General features: G+C 45.9%; 1 protein-coding gene across 9 annotated transcripts in view; it reads right to left on the bottom strand.

Moving 5' to 3' along the window:
• Positions 1–8465: 8465 nt before the first annotated feature.
• Positions 8466–15679, bottom strand: part of ADRA1A (adrenoceptor alpha 1A) — a 118693-nt gene continuing 111479 nt past the window's right edge. Inside the window, exons 3-5 of one of the 9 annotated variants that reach the window (XR_004283142.1) lie at positions 14577–14986; positions 10192–10301; positions 8466–10082 (exon numbers count right to left, since the gene is read on the bottom strand). Coding sequence is in view for 7 of the 9 variants with exons in the window: in XM_032332362.1 (XP_032188253.1) it covers positions 14469–14986 (518 nt within the window). In the remaining 2 variants the exon portion in view is untranslated. Of the gene's footprint in view, positions 10302–11721; positions 14987–15679 lie in introns of those variants that run through there. The other 8 variants (XM_032332362.1, XM_032332364.1, XM_032332366.1 and 5 more) reach the window with 8 other exon arrangements.

The raw sequence follows: 15679 nt of genomic DNA, 5'->3' as shown, positions 1-15679 counted from the left end.
GCAATAGATTTTTTTTTTCCTGTTTAGCCATCCCACTGTAATGCTGTGTGTTAAGCCTTGAGGAAAAAGAGAATCAAACAACTGAGAAACCAAGGCCTTTCAATGTTCAGCCAGGCCAAACATGGGAGCTCTACCAGGAAAGCCCCACGTTCATTATTTCCTGGCTCTTCCTTGGTTCATACTCGTCTTAAACAAAGTGGGAAGAAAATCATGCATGGTTTTCCTGCATGGGACTTGAGGGATGGGGTTTGGAAGGCAGCTATGCTCACCACTATACCACCAACGCTAGGGATGGGGTTTGAAGAGCCAGCTGGGCACCACGAAATGGGAGGCTGCTTTCCATGTCCCCTGTCAGACATGCCTGAGTCTCACTCTGGGCCTGTACTGGTTTATTCCTTACTTGCTTGGAAGAACTCCCTCTGTTTCCCAGTCCATTTTGTCCTCCAGGATCCAAACTAGAGGTCACCCTTTCTGAAAAGCCCAGCTCCAGGGGTGGCTTGGGTGCCTTGGGCTAAACTCCCTTGGCCCTGTGTGAATTCTTGTGCCACGGAAATTTACTGTGTTCTAATCATTGACTTTCCTGTCCTTCCTATGGTCCACAGGCACCTTGAAGGTGAGGACCATGTGTCCACCTTTGTTTCCACTACTGTTTGGAGCTGAACCTGGAGCCCTCACTGAATATTACAGAACGAATGGATGAGGAAAAGAACCACTGTGCACAATGACAGCTTCCCTTGGAAAAAGGAGATTTGGTTTTGAAGCATGGCTTCATCTACTTTTAAGGAGGTGCTAGAATTCGAGGAACACGAAGGGAACTTTAGTGTTTAATGTTTAAGAATGCAATAGGGGAAGCTATACTAAGCTGATTCTCAAAAAATTGTACTCTTTGTCCTCCAAACCTGTTTTCTGTCTTGTTTGTACATCCACAGCCACTCCTTAAATCACTATTTTCTCAGGCTTCATAAGAGTGATATGTTAGACTTGTATCTTAGATGAATATTTGACAAAGAGGTAAATCTATGTGGCAGCTAAGACTTACAGGTTTCTGAGGTGGATTCAAAACACAGGCACCTTGGAATTCAGCAAACTTGGAATTCGGTGCCTGGGTAGCAGGAAAGGGGCCTGGACTGGACACCCCCTTCACTGGGCCATGAGGACAGCATCACGGACATGAAGCTGGTTTCATGTAATGAGTGTATGTCGCCTCGAGAAAAAAATAAAGCACATTCACTTTTAATGGATTACATTAATACTTTTTAATATACTAAGCATCATGTGTCAACATGACGAAAACTGTGCCCTTCTGTAGAGTAAGAATTCTTACTACAAACCCAATGCATGCATTTTCACAAGTTCATACTTTGGTTGACCTGGTTCTTTGTACACTGAGGCTCCTGTTTCTTTCCCTGTTGGCCACTCTAGTCCCATTCTGCTCCCTATGAGGTGAAGTTCTCAGTGTTCCTTCCCCTAGCAGGAAAAGAATGAAAAAAACCCTTCTTTTTAATTTTGGGCCAACACTACCAGGTTGACACAACTCAGCTTCTCAAAAACCCAGAAGACGGAAGTAGCCATAGACGGTGTTTACACAAAGTAGATTTAGGCCAAGAACTTCATCCCTGAAAGTGACTGCCCCCTCCGTTTAAAACGAGTTTGAGATTCCAAGTCACAGGAGACCATTTGGCAGGGAGAGGTGGCAGGTCCCTGTCAAACACAGCCTCTCAACATGACTGCCTTCTCCTCCACAGACTGAGTCATGGTGAGTAGAGCTTGCAGGATGGATTTTCCTGTGATGCCACTAGCCCAGAAGATCATTCAAGGGGGTCTGCAGAAACTCCAAGGCTCTCACTGGCCACTTGAAATTAGAGTGGACACTGAGTTGGGATTTCCATGGTGTGGATTTCAATTCTGACAAGACTGCCTGTGGGTCATGACTGGGAATTTGCTGTTTTGTCTGGTAAACACTACTGAGAGTCACCCAGGCCAGGTGGTGGCCTATTTATTTAGACAGTTTAAAACTCAAACTTTGCTTCAAACATTATACCATCTTCCAGTGGCCAAAATTACTTCTCTTTCTCATAGCATCATTTACATAAATACACACACATCTTTTATAAAATGATTGCATGCTATAGAGTGTCTTTCATAGAACAACCATCATTAAAAAATACACCCTATTGCCAAGTAAGTTGTTAATTTGAGAGAGATTGCAACCACCAGCCCCTGGTGGGGTATTCTTATTCTGGGCTGTCTATAATGTGAGAACTTGGTGAATAGCTCCAAAGTAGTTCATTGAGTCGATTTTTAAGAATTAAAGCAAAATGCTCTGGTGACGGTATTTCCACCCCCCCCCCCTCCAAAATAACATAGTTGTGGTAGGTGGCAAGGGGTTGGGGTGTGGATAATGGAAACTTGGAATTCGGTGCCTGCACTTTTAGAATTGATAGAAGCAATGGTACCACAGCTTTTGCCATTTTCTCACGAAAGCGTTATTAGTGTCTTGAACTGGTGACAACCAATTTCTGGAAACAGATCAACTGGGATGGAAAGGAAAGGAAAGTGAAGGACATTCCATCTTTTCCAGCATGTAGAGTTCTCGGCACTTTAAGATACTTTAAAGATGATGTAATTTATAATAAAGTTGAATTTATATAGCATTTGGGAGGGGGAATGAAGACAGGGAAAGAGTGCTAGCATTTATTGGGGGCCTCCTCTGTTCCCACACATTGTATCAGCCCTCATTAGGCATTTTTATTGCACCACTGCATTTGCTTATCCCGTTTCACAGGTGAGGAAAATGCCGTCAAGAGAGGTCAAATGACTTGTCCAGGATCACTTAGTTAGGTAAGGAGAAGGGGCCTGAAATTAAGCCCTGGTCTTCTGGCTTCCAAGCCATGGCTCTTCCCCTAACCCTACTGACAAGAGCCCTGTAGTTCTCCTCTGATGACTGGTTCTGGATAGACGTGGTAAGTTAGACGTGGTAAGGTAAGTGGTAAGTTAGGCCAGGTGGGTGGTCAGCACAGGTGAACTAACTACAGGGAGAGGTACCGGAAGACTCAATTCCTTCCAGTCATTGTCTCTTTCCTCACTTCCTACAGACTTGACTCTATTCTTCTCACACCCATATCACTGTATTTGTTCTCTGGGAAAACGTTTCTTTCATAATGTGACTATAGAGTCTTACATGTTAGGGGCACCTGGTTGGGTCAGCTGGTTTGACATCCAATTCTGGGTTTCGGCTCAGGTCACAATCTTGGGGTCGTGAGATCAAGCTCCGAATCAGGCATGCTCAGCGTGGAATCCCTGTTCTTCTGTCCCTCCCCCCGGTCACGTGCTCTCTCTCTCTCTCAATTCATTAAAAATAATCTTACATTTTACCATATCCAAATGTGCAAAGGACTTGGCACATAGTAAATGCTCTAAATGTAATTTCTCCTACTGAAACTTGATCTCTGTGCTCCTCATTGCAGTGCTCATTTCATTGTCTGCAGTAGCGGGTTAAATAGGTATGGTATTACTGGAAAGTGGGCTGCCTGTGACTTGTTATACCCCAGAGACAAAAGGAGCTATTTTTTTCTCTCCAGATCTGATGAAGAAAGCATGTGTTTGGATTCAGGCTTTAAAAGCTGAAGTAAAATTTCTGTTGCAGAATGTCGGTGACCGTGTGCTGAAGTTTAGGTATTAGGGTCTTGCATGAAGTTCTGGAGTAGGAAGGCAGAGGGTGAGGTGAGCTTCTGGAGATTGGGACGTAAGCACACCTGGGACCCCATTTTTTTAATCCAATCAGTCCCTAGTCAATGTTTAACTCCCTTAAGAAAATATGTAGAACACTAACAACTAATTGTTATTTCAACATTTGCAATGCTTGTTTTACTCTTAAAAAGATTTCATCCCCTTACTTTTTTTAATAGCCTTCTTGTCAGATGGCATGTGGGCATCCTTATTTTTGATTAAAGCTGCTCATTCGCCTACCGATTCATCAATGCTCCCTCTTCCCCTGCCCTTTAGGAGGACTGTCACCACTGCCAGGAGACAGGGGCTGGGGAGGGAGGAGCCCTGGACAGAGAGCATTCATCCTGATGCTCCCTTGTCTTTTGATTAATGAGCCAAAGGCTTTCCAACCCTTGAGACTTCAATTAGCCAAGCTGCAGAGCTGAAACCTTTTCATTATGAAGATAAGGCTGGGTTTAGCAAAAGGAATGGGGACCAGACTGTGGAAGAAAGACAAGTTTTTTTTGTTGTTTGTTTGTTTGTTTTTCAGTGAATACATCAATAAGCCATTGCTGTCCTCAGTCAAACCTGGTTTTGGATGGTTTTTGCTTAAATACACTCACTACTTTGGTAGGCTCTGGCTTTTCATGTGATTTTTCCTCCTGTGATTTCTGGACGGGATGGAAGCTGGTGAAGTACAAACTCTTAGCCAACAAGCTCGTTCCATTGTGATGGAGATTGTGCGGCAAGAAACACTTCCAACTTGAGCAGTGCCCCAGGGAGGCATGGGAAACCAAAGTGGCACTGTGTCTTGCCCAGAAAGCACAACAGCCGAGGTTATGCAGTTAGAGCAGTCCCGGTCCTTCCAAATGAGGATAAATGCTCTTTGCTTCTCAGCAGGAACCAGGCAGAAGACATCACTCCATGACCGTCACGGCAGTACCCTGCCAGCAATCAATTTGTCTACAGTAAAAGGCTTAGGTGGGGTTGATGAAGCAGAAATGGGGCTGAATTTCTCAAGAGAAGCAAGGTGACCAGGCCAAGACACTCTAAAATCACAGAGAATGGGCAGTAGCCACCGAGAGGCAGGAGCAGGGGGGAGCTAAGACCAGACACTAGAGTCTCTGAGGGCTGGGGCAGAAATAGCGGTCTTCCGAAGGTCAGAATTAGAACGCCTTTTATCAGGGAATGGCTGTCTATATCCTCATATCCAAGCAAGTCAGTGTCACTTTCTTTCGTCTATTCTTCCTGAGCTATGAGATAGGGTGAAGGGAAGGCACGCTGAAGGCTCGTTGGCACCCATTTCCCATGCTGCTCCTGATGTGGGGCGGACATCCCTGAAACAGCGTTAACTCCCCCATCGCCAGGATTGGGGCCCAGTGGGGATCACAGCCTACAGTGTGCTCCTCAGTGAACCATTTCCTGGGACTGGGTTCTTTTGTTGGTTCTTCACCCCACCTTACTGCGTCTCACCTGGCTCGCAGGGTCTAGGGTCTGGCCCATTCACAGATGGTGATCTGTTTTTCCAGGTGCACAGGTCTCCTGGGGATTCGGTGCCTGCCCTGGTTTAAGATGGCAGCTAACTCGGGATTCCCTACTGCTGTGCTCTGCACCCCTGGTTAGAATCTCATTGTCATTGCTCAGAAGCTGTATCACCCAAGCCTTTCTGGTGGGTCATCTGGTATTTCCAAGGCCCTGTCGACCTGGTCTCTCAGTCTCTGCCTGAGCACTAGTTCTTGGCTCTGGTCCCTTGTCCCTCTTTGACCCTTCCCTGCTTGCTCAGGAGGGGCCCGGCTCTTTAGATAGGATCCCCCAGGGGATGAGTACTGCTCTGGGCATACAAAGTGACGTGACAGAGTTTTAATCTGGTTGAAAGACAGAATCTATAGAGGCGAAGTGTAAAGTATGTTTTAAGGTGAAAAAACTATAGATTTTTTAAAAAGCAGGGACAGATGAAAAACAGAGTGCACAATTAATTGTCAAACACAATTTAGAGATAATTGCTGTAGGAACTCAGAGAGGATGGTCGGAAAGGGCTGAATTGGAACATTTGATTTGGGGAAAGAATTGTGGATAAGATTTTGCAGGCAGAAAGGAGAGAGTAGGAGAAAATTGTATGGGTTAAATTGTCCCCCACCCTGCCCCCCACCCCCAATTTCATATGTTGAAGTCCTAACCCCCAGGACTTCAGAATGAGACTGTGTTTAGAGAAACATTCTTCAAAGAGGAGGTTAAGGTTAAATGAGGTCTTTGGGATGGGCCCCGATCCAATCAGGCTGTGTCCTTAGAGAAGAGGAGATGAGGACACAGACACACTGATGGGCAGACACTGGGGGGAGGCAGCCAGCCACAGGCCAAGGAGAGAAAGAAGTCTCTGAGGAAACCAGCCTGGAGACCCTTGATCTCAGACATCCAGCTTCGAACACTGCAAAAGAGTAAATGTCTATACTGAAGCCCCTAGACTGGGGTTTTCTGCTGTGACCGCTGGGACAGACTACCCCAGAAGGAGCTGTGTCAGCAAAAGTGGGAGCACGCTGGGTAGGAGAGGACCCTCTGCAAAGGGGAGAGAGGTTCCTGGCACAAAGTTACATTGAGAGAATAGAGAGAGTCCGTGAATAAGTTCCTAGGGCAGAGGAGCTGGTGGGGATGGAGACAGGCATTGGGAACAGCCGGTAAGGAGCACTTTTCACCCTGTTGGGATCTGTTGAGTTTTGTTCAGTGTGCCTTCTGAGGGAGCGACTGTTGCTTAATTGCTTATCTTGCTTAATGCTAACAGGAAACCAAGTTTGCTTTGGGATTCACCATGGCCCTAAGGGCTAGTGGGAGAGTGAAAGGTGAAGGCACACGGAGGCAAGAGACCAATGACGTGGGGGAGAAAGAGAAGGTGACATTGCAGGGCGAGAGACTTCTGACATGTCCAAGTGAGAGGGAGGTGCTGGTCAAAGAGGTGCTCACCTGTGGATGGGGATAGAAATAACCGGAAATCACACCTGACCATCACCACACTGTGTTTGTTCCCTTCACGTGGAACTAGTAGTAGTAGAAGCCCAGAAAGACAGCCGTGGGGGCCCAGGTACCAGTCCTTGTGGAGGGGTCTCTCCTGCCTGTGGCTCCCTGAGGCCTCAGGGACTCCAACTTGCAGTGTCAGGCCTGACCCGAGGAGGGGACAGAGATGCTGAGGGAAGCCCTCCTTGTCACCTGGGTGACGCACAGAGCACTGTATCCCATGGGAACTGGCGCCCCCTGGGGCAAGGGTAACTACCCCCTCATTCATTGCTTGTCAGTTTGAAAAAAATAGAGGGTAGATTCATGGAGAGGGAGGCTGGGATAAGAAAAGAAAACTGGAAAGGAGAGAAGAATAAGGTCAAGATGGAAGGGGACGGGGAAGAGAAGCTGCCACACAGGGTCATCCCAGGCCTTCCTTTCTGTGCCCAACGTAGGTATTGCTGTTAGTACTGATATTTTTGATATTATTCCATTACTAGATATATTCCTGATATTATTATCGATAGTTCTGGGTCCTTCCTCATAAGTTCCGCATCCATTCCCATTCCCTCACCCCTGGCCCTGCTGTAGAGTCTCATCTCTCAACACTGTGGACGTTGGCCTAGGTCACCAGAACTGCACCCCTTGTTTCCAACCGACAGCGTGTGCCTCCCCCTCACTGCCCATCAGGACTGGATAGGGGATGGGGACGGGGAAGGAAGTTTCTCTCCAATAACTTGCTAGCTTCGGGAAACATGGCTTCATTGTTGCAGGGGAGGACTGAATGTTTCCCTACGGGAACACCATTTAGAGTCTAGTTAGGTGATTTCAGACTTAAAAATGAAAACCAGGGAAAGAAGGGAAAGGTTGAGGAAGAGAGGGGAGAGAAGTCCTGCTAGAAGCTATTATATGTCTTTGGAAGATGTCCCTCCCCTCCAGCACCTTTTCTGTACCCCGCTTCTTGGTGATCCCCAGGGCGGACCCTCAGAGGTCCTGGTGCAGGGTGCTGTGGTCAGAAGGCCTTCCCAAGGAGCCAAGTGTGACCCCCAAAGCCTCTGGGGACCCATTTTAACAGGATCCAGTGCTCTGGCAGGGATGTCAGATCAGCTGTGGTCAAATGTCACCCACCGGTTGTTGTGACTCATGGAGTCAGCTGGATTGTGCTGGGAGATTTTTAGTGGGGTGAAAAGATGAAAGATCCCACCCCCACACCACCGGTGGGCTTCTGCAGCCTGCCTGTTCTACAGAACCTAGCAGTGGTAAGGGGTGGTGAGTCCTCCACTTTTGTCCCGATGCCTGGGTAGAAAGTTACAATGAGGTACTAGAGTATGTCTTTTGGGTGAGTGGGTTATATGGAGCAGCCCCCCAACCCCGCCCCAGGTATGAACTTGTCTCTTCATCTAACAAATCAAACAGCTTGGAAATATTAATGTGGTCAAGTAGAGATGTGTCAATGGCATATTTTAAAAAAGATGCTTTTAAGTTGAACACCAAAATCCACTGCTTAGCAGTTATTACTCTTATACTGTAAGCTTGAGATGGCCTAGATCAAGGATGGTGAATTAGGGCCCATGGGCTGTTTGTTTTTTTGTTTTTGTTTTTTGCTATGTCCTGTGAACTAAGAATGAATTCTACATTTTTAGAGGGTTGTCCACAAAAATGCAAAAAATAAAACCAACAAAAAAGAATGTGTGACAGAGAGCATATGGCCCACAATGCCTCAAATATTTACTCTCTAGCCATTTACAGAAAAAGTTTGGCAACCCCAGGTGTACATTAAATAGATCTTTATTTTTTTTTTACTTGTTTTGGGAGCACCCTTCCCCTCCCCTTTCTGTAACAATGCTTCTTGGAAAAATGCGTTCTTGACTTGGAACCCACCCAGCTCCTAAGCTGGGGACTGTGTGTGCCTCTTAGCATTTTTTGGTGCCGAATGCAGTGCCTGGTGAAGGAGAGGAAGCGAGCAGCTTGTGATGAAGGGGCTCACTGGAAGAGGAACCTCCCAGACTCCCTTTGCAACCTTTGCAATCCCAAGGTCCTTAAGGTGTTTACCACTTCTGGCTTTGCCTGTCCTGCCACCCTGTTGACCAAGCCAAGCGCCTGCGGCCCTGCTTACTTCTTTAGCTCTGGTGCTGCCTAACTAGGGAGAAAGAACAGAACGACATCTGTTAGTCCTTTAGCCAATGACAAAAGCACAGGCAAATATGCACTCCGAACAATCTTACATTACCCAACGCGGGCAGGGATATAATATGAGAGAAGGTGCCAATGGAGCTGAAAATAGGGATCAGAGATGAACGAGTGACATATGAAATTCACGGTCTTAAGAAACAGTGGACCTTGGGGGTACCGTGGGCGTCACGTAAAACAGAGTCAGAGGCTGGATTTGGGGCTATCTGAAGCATCCTCCTTAAGTCTCTACATCCCCTCGTTTCTTCGGATGTTAAGAATCGATGGCACACCCTTCCTTAGCTTTGTCCCTCACAGGGACGGCTTGAGTTAGGCGAAATTACTTGGGCAAGTACAAAGTGTTCTGTAAATGGGAGGATGTGCTAAGCTCATGTTGGGACATCCTGTCTTAGCTTCCTTTCTACTGCATCTGAAGGTACTTTCTGTACTCAGGCTTCTTAATAGGTTGGCACCTTATTTTTTTCCTACAAATACAGTAAGAATTTGCTCTTAGAATTTTTTTCTAATTAAGTCTGTATTTTTCATAGTTTAGTTCTAATCATTTCCAGCTTCTAAGGTGCTCTGTTGCCTGTAATACAGAGGACAGTGCTGTAATGACTCCTGAGCCCCATGAAAAGGAAAGACAATCATTTTGTGTTTGGAAATGAAGAAGTGAGCGGCTTCACGCAGTTCCTTGCTTATCAGAGGCGGCCCAGTGCTAGGAAACCATGCATCCTGCTTTGAGCGCCGTCCAGGGTAAGCTTTCCCCTTCCTCCTCAACACCGCCCCCTGCCCACTTCCATAAACTGCCATAACCTTCCTTTTAGGTGGAAGACTCAGGAATCCATGTTGGGGTAGCACGGAAGAAATGATATTTTCTTGCACAGAGCAGATGAGCTCCACCGTCATCTGGGTCTAGGGTGAGGGGCATGAGGGAGGCCATGCTGATGGGAATAGTGGCAAGGGGCCCAGTGTCCTCTGTCGAGATCCTAGTCTGATTTTGTCAGCCCGCCCCCAAAGTCATTTCCACTCACTCATCCTGTGGGGACTTTGGAGGCCCAGAGGCCACGCTGTCATTGCTTTTTGAAGACGGTGGACCCCACAGCAGCCTGGGTTCAGCCCTGCTCCCCAGCATAGTGTGTAGACAAGGAGCAGGTGCCAACAGTGTTCCAACCAGGCTGGACCGGAGCCGTGTGCAGGTGGTTTCAGGGTTAAAAGTCCTAGTAGTATAAAAAGAAATCAGAGTAACAGTGAGCACACCTCTGATGCCTTCCTACTGGCCACCATTGCCTTCTTTTTGGTCACCCTATTTTTGCTTGCGGATTTTACCTTCCACGGACTTGGGCTCCCTTCTCCCTTTGCTGACGAGCAGAGCTCTTTCCTTAATTAAGTCAACAAGTACTCATACGCAGAGGCAGCATCCCTTTTGGCAAGAGGACCTGTGCAGAACCAACCCCAGAAGCAAATGAGAATGTTTGTCAAGCTCTGATTGAGTAGCTGTGATTAAAGAATGAAATATTACCTGCCCGAGCAATGAGTTCCTAAAACCTTCTCTCTCCCAGGCCTTGACCATGGGACCCATGGAGCCAGAAGGTCTATATGACTTTGAGGGGCTGAGGCAATCCGAGATACTCAGGGCATAAAGCTCTCATTTGCAAAAAAGAAATCCAAGAACGAGAGGATACTAGCTAATCCACAGTCACAGTTGCCAACTGGTTCTTCATTTCCACAGATTGCCTACATCTCTGGCTACCCTGGGATCAATTTTGTGTGCCAATCCTCTATGGGAACGCACATGAAATTCACATGTCTGACATGCTCTCTAGGCTCGGTGTAATTCCTGGTGAAATGTCGATAATTCTTTCTTTCTCTCTCTCTTTCTAACTCAAATTAAAAAAAAAAATAGTGTTGGAGTATAGGGGAGAGTGATGTTGTATTCTTCTTTGTTTTAAAAAGGGATATACTTCCTGAAAGTGCACCAATTAACTGGTTAGTCAGTAACCCCAACATCCTATGCAACGTGTTTCATACCCACAACTGGATTTTGCATTTCTAGTCCAGTGCAGCCTCTTCTGCATTCTCTTGTATGCCCATCTGCTCCCAGTTTGATAGAATTTGTCTTTCTTGCAAGGCCTGAATAACTTTTCACATCATTGTCCTCTACAAAATGGTGCAGTCTGAAACGTAGAAGTGCAGGCACCAAACCCTTCTGATCATCATGTTTTGGGGATTTGGTTGGGCTGGAGTTAGGCAGCGTTTATGTATGGAGGTTGACTGGATGGCAAATCCCCAAGAAACAAAATGTTAAAATGTTGTATGGTTTCCTGTCCTCAGCATCTCCAATTCAAACTGGGGAACATCCTCCCCTCCCCACCCCCCAACTATTTAGGAAGCAGAGGAACTGGGAAAGATGTGTAGACTTTAGTATTAGGCAAATCCAGGACTGAATCATGATTCCTCACTGGCCTAGGGCGAGTCCTCCAACTATTAGATTTTTACCTTTGAGAGAGAAATGTGCAATTGCTATGAGGCTTAGAGCTAATGGGATATAAAAACGCCCTGCCGATGCACACAGAAGAACCCAACCAAAAGCCTTCCGAATGGATTTATTTAACCAAATATCACTTGTCCACCATGGCTGGACAAACCCAGGTAAGCAGTGAGAGTCTGAAGCCTTCATGTTTTAGAGAGTGTTGGCGTACACCAAGTGGTGACAGGCAGAACGGTTTTGGACAAGACAGGAGTGAAGTCAAGTGAAAGAGAAGCGACAAGCAAAACGCTTTCCTGAAATCCTGGCAGTAGCTTGGGGCAATGTTTAAGTAGAGCGCTTCAAGGTCTCTCTGAATGCTTGCGATTTGAACTGCAGAAGAAACAAGTTTTGCCTACCCCACAACGTCAAGTTGATTTTTTTTTTTTTTTTTTTTGCAATGTTTCGACAGTCTCAAAGCAACTGCTTTTTATAACACATTAGAGAAAACATTTGGACCACTGTTGCTCTGGGTAAATTCTTCAAACTCCAAATAGAAGCAGTAAACATGTGAGTATAAATATGACAATCATTTGTTTAACTGTGACAATTTTAGAGAGTTTTTGGCATGCTCAAAGGTACAGAGATTTTTGTGGATGAGTAAAAAATAGCTCAAGTATTGTTTATCCCACTTTGACGAAGTCTTGGGTGATATTATCAATTTCTTGTAAAAATTGGCGTGTTTGTACCTAATATCACATTATGGGAAAGGAAATAAATGTTAAAGTTTGCCTCCCTGGAGGGAGTGGGGTTGGTGAATAGTATAGCAGATAATTATTTACGGACAGTCTTACATGAATAAAATTGTCATGGCTTTTATCTGATGACCAAAAGATTTTCAGTTGTTTGTTTTGATTAGAAGTGGCATCAATCCTAGCTCTTTGGTAATCCTTAACTTTCTAAAATCTAAAATTTAAATTTGTCTGGGAATGTGTTTCAAGGGAGTCATATTCTATGGAAGCAAAACTATTACTATTCTTTTCACGGGGATGCCCTTCCTGTAAAGGGAAGCCTGACAAAAGGGGTTATTAAAATTCAGATCCTGAAAGAAACTCTTCTCCACAATGAAACTTATCTCTCCTCTCAAGGCAGAAGACAAGAGAGTCCTTCCCTGATGCTTACGTCCATAATAGGACACCCACATCTCGTAGAGCTGTTATGGGACATGCAGACAGAGTAGAAGAGTCCAAAAACCCAGCCAATATCTAATGCCAGAATCAAAGTTATAAGCACAAGTCACAGCACCTGTCTGGTCAGCGAGAAGACATTCTCCAGAAAGGGCTGAAAAAGGAAAATATTCAATGGCCAAGCAGGACCAACAACAGCCTCATTCACATGCAAACAACCCCCCCTTCCCACCCCCAAAGCAGTGTGCAAAGATATTAGCGTTCAAGAAGCACTTGAAGAAATTTTCATTTTGCTGCATGGGAAGAAGACAAGATAATGGGCCCCAACCTTGGCTGTGAAGGCTAAATAGGGGCTGCGATCTACTTTGAAATTCTTACAGGAAATTACTCAAACAGGGGGAAGAGGCTAGAGAAATGGTCAGTCAGTAGGTTTAGACCAGTGATTCTGGCCAGGAATTATGCCCAAACCATAAATCTTATTTTAAATTCTTATTGCAGAATATGAAAAATATTTTAATTTTTTACAGATAATCCTCCTCTCTTTAGTCATATACGGAGTTATATTTTAAGGTTGACCAGAATTTGGTATACAGAAAGCAAAAGTAGCACGTTCCCCAAGTTCCCACAGAAAGTGGGAACAGATGAAGTGAACGGGCTCCTGGATCTTTCACCAGAATACATGGTTTCTGTCGAAAACTATTCGCAAATTCCGGCTTTAGATGGTTTTCTGGTGACCAGTCAGTATCCTCCCAAGCTAAGCTGGTGTATCTTTCCGAGTTCAGGAAGGATACACCCGGATCCTAAGGCTCGTTCCGCCATGGGCTACCTGTGCATTCGGGACCTTGAACCTCACTCCTCATGCAGTAGCGAAGCCGTGGAGGAAAAACGGAAGTCTAGATGCGCCTTCCAAAACATGATAAGCTCTGGATTTTCATAACGGTGTTCTAGAAAAGGTAAGCGATTTGCCAAGAAAAGCCTTTGTAGGCCACATCGAAGCGGCTGTGCCCGAAGTCTGCAGCCTCTTAGCATGAAATTAACACCCGCCCCATACCCTTGATCTTTAAATATGTTTCACAAGAAGCCTTCCTCGATTTGATCTTGGAGCCGCTTACAAAAAATTTTTTTTTCTTTTTTTTTTTCTGTAGAAGTAAAGTTGAAAACACGGACCTTCACCTCTAGCATCTCCCATCAGGAAAAGCCATCTTTTGCCCCAACCGTCTAGACCTAAGCATAACCAATGTGCCTCCGCTAGTCCCGAAGCTTCACGAGCACCCTTCACCCTCCTCTTTAGGGACTCGGGAGCAGGAGCCAGTGAAATTGCAGCCAAAGGTAGATCTCACTGTCGAGTTGCACCCAAGTGAAGAAACTGGATATGGTCAGAAATGGTGGAGTTTAAAACGTGCTCTAAAAATAACGTGCCTGGATAGTGGCCACCGTCTTAAGGCTCTTCCTCTCCAGGCCCTCTCCTCATAAATATCCACCATGGCTGTCATTAAGTTTAGCCTGAAAATAAAATCCCCTCACTCCATCAAGAAATAGCTCCAAACTTAGAGTGTGTGCTCAAAATATTCATGATGAAATCATAACCTTATATTTATAGTCTTTTGGATTGTGTATGACATTCTGTTTCCCATGGTGTTTCTCGTTGCGAGGGCCAGACGTGGAAAGCGGCCTCGGAGGATGACCGCGAGAGCACTAGCCTCAAGGAAATGCTGCTTATCGTCATTTAAAGCTGGATGGTCGTGTGACATCCTCCTCCTTCCCTGAGCCCTATCCCCTGCCTCAGAGTCCGGTCTCTTCCCCCACCCCATTCCCAGCTGGTTCCCCGTTTCCTGGTCCTGTTTCCTCATCCAAGAAGAGTGAACTGGACTTCCAAGTAGGAAGTGGGGTGTGTGCCTGAGATCATCCCCTCCCCCCGCAACCCCTTCCTCTTTTCTGACCTTTCCTGTCCTCTAGACTTCCTCCCCATTTTCACTGAGGGAGATGGTGTGGATCTTAATGGTTGGAACTTGGTGGGTCTCTCCACCGCTGTGGGTGGAGGGCCCTGCACAGCAGCACACCTGCAGAAAGCTTTTACTTCTCACCCGGGCTGTGGTGCAGGCTGACTGGTCTTTGGACACTGTAATCCTGGCAGATTCACGGGGCATCGAAGAGAAAAATTTCCATTCACAGACCCCATCCGTCTTGGAGATCTTATAGAAGGTCTCTCCAGATCCCACTGGGATGCGAACCAGGTCCTTGTGTTGCCCCTCGAGGGCGTGGCTGGGTGGGTGCAGTGTATAGCCCAGGTTGTGTTTTGAAGACTGCTTTCGGCGGAGACATTGGATTCTCAAGACATTCTGGAAGGCCTTTTTAAACTCCTGACTGGAGCACGGGTATATAATGGGGTTGATGCAGCTGTTTAGGTATCCGAGCCAAAATGCTATTTTAAAAACGGTTTCCGAGGGCTTGAAATCAGGGAAGAAAGACCCTGGAAGAAAACACAGAGTTGGACATATTATTTGGGAGCCAACAGGCCAACTGGCTAGGAAAACAAGCAAACAAACTGACACACATATTTTTACATCTCTCAGATGTCTCATGTGATTCCGAGTGCATCTGTGTTTCTCACATCTACCGGATAGCCCGTGTGGACTGTCCTCCGAGGCCCTTCTCACCTGGTTCACACGTGCAATATCTAATATGGGAGCCAGACCCACTGGATAGGTTTGTACCAGTTCTCATCGACATCACTTGATTGCTGCGATGAAGCTTTAAATAATAAAAAAATGAAGGCTGAGTGTGCATATGTGAGTTGTTTTGACTACATTTAAAAACAAATTAGAGGGGTTGCATGGGTGGCTCAGTCAGTTAAGCATTTGTCTTCGGCTCAGGTCATGATCCCAGGGTCTTGGGATAGAGCCCCAGATAGGGTTCCCTGCTCGGTGGGGAGCCTGTTTCTTCCTCTCCTCCCAGCTTGTGCTCACTCTTCTCACTCATGCTCTCTGTTGCTATCTTTGTCTCTCTCTCTCTCTAAAATAAATAAATAAAAATAAAATCTTGAAAAAAACAAAAAAATAGAAACCAGTTGGAATCCATTAAATAAGCGACATTAAAATGGGGTTACCTAAAAATTCGTTGTCCTTTGATGTGGGATTACATAGACACAGCCTAAGTTATTATG

Source organism: Mustela erminea, chromosome 2 (genome assembly GCF_009829155.1).
Source record: "Mustela erminea isolate mMusErm1 chromosome 2, mMusErm1.Pri, whole genome shotgun sequence".
In the NCBI taxonomy this organism is placed as follows: Eukaryota; Metazoa; Chordata; class Mammalia; order Carnivora; family Mustelidae; genus Mustela; species Mustela erminea.
Note: the sequence above shows the minus strand (reverse complement) of the source record. Positions and strands in the feature narration are given on the sequence as shown.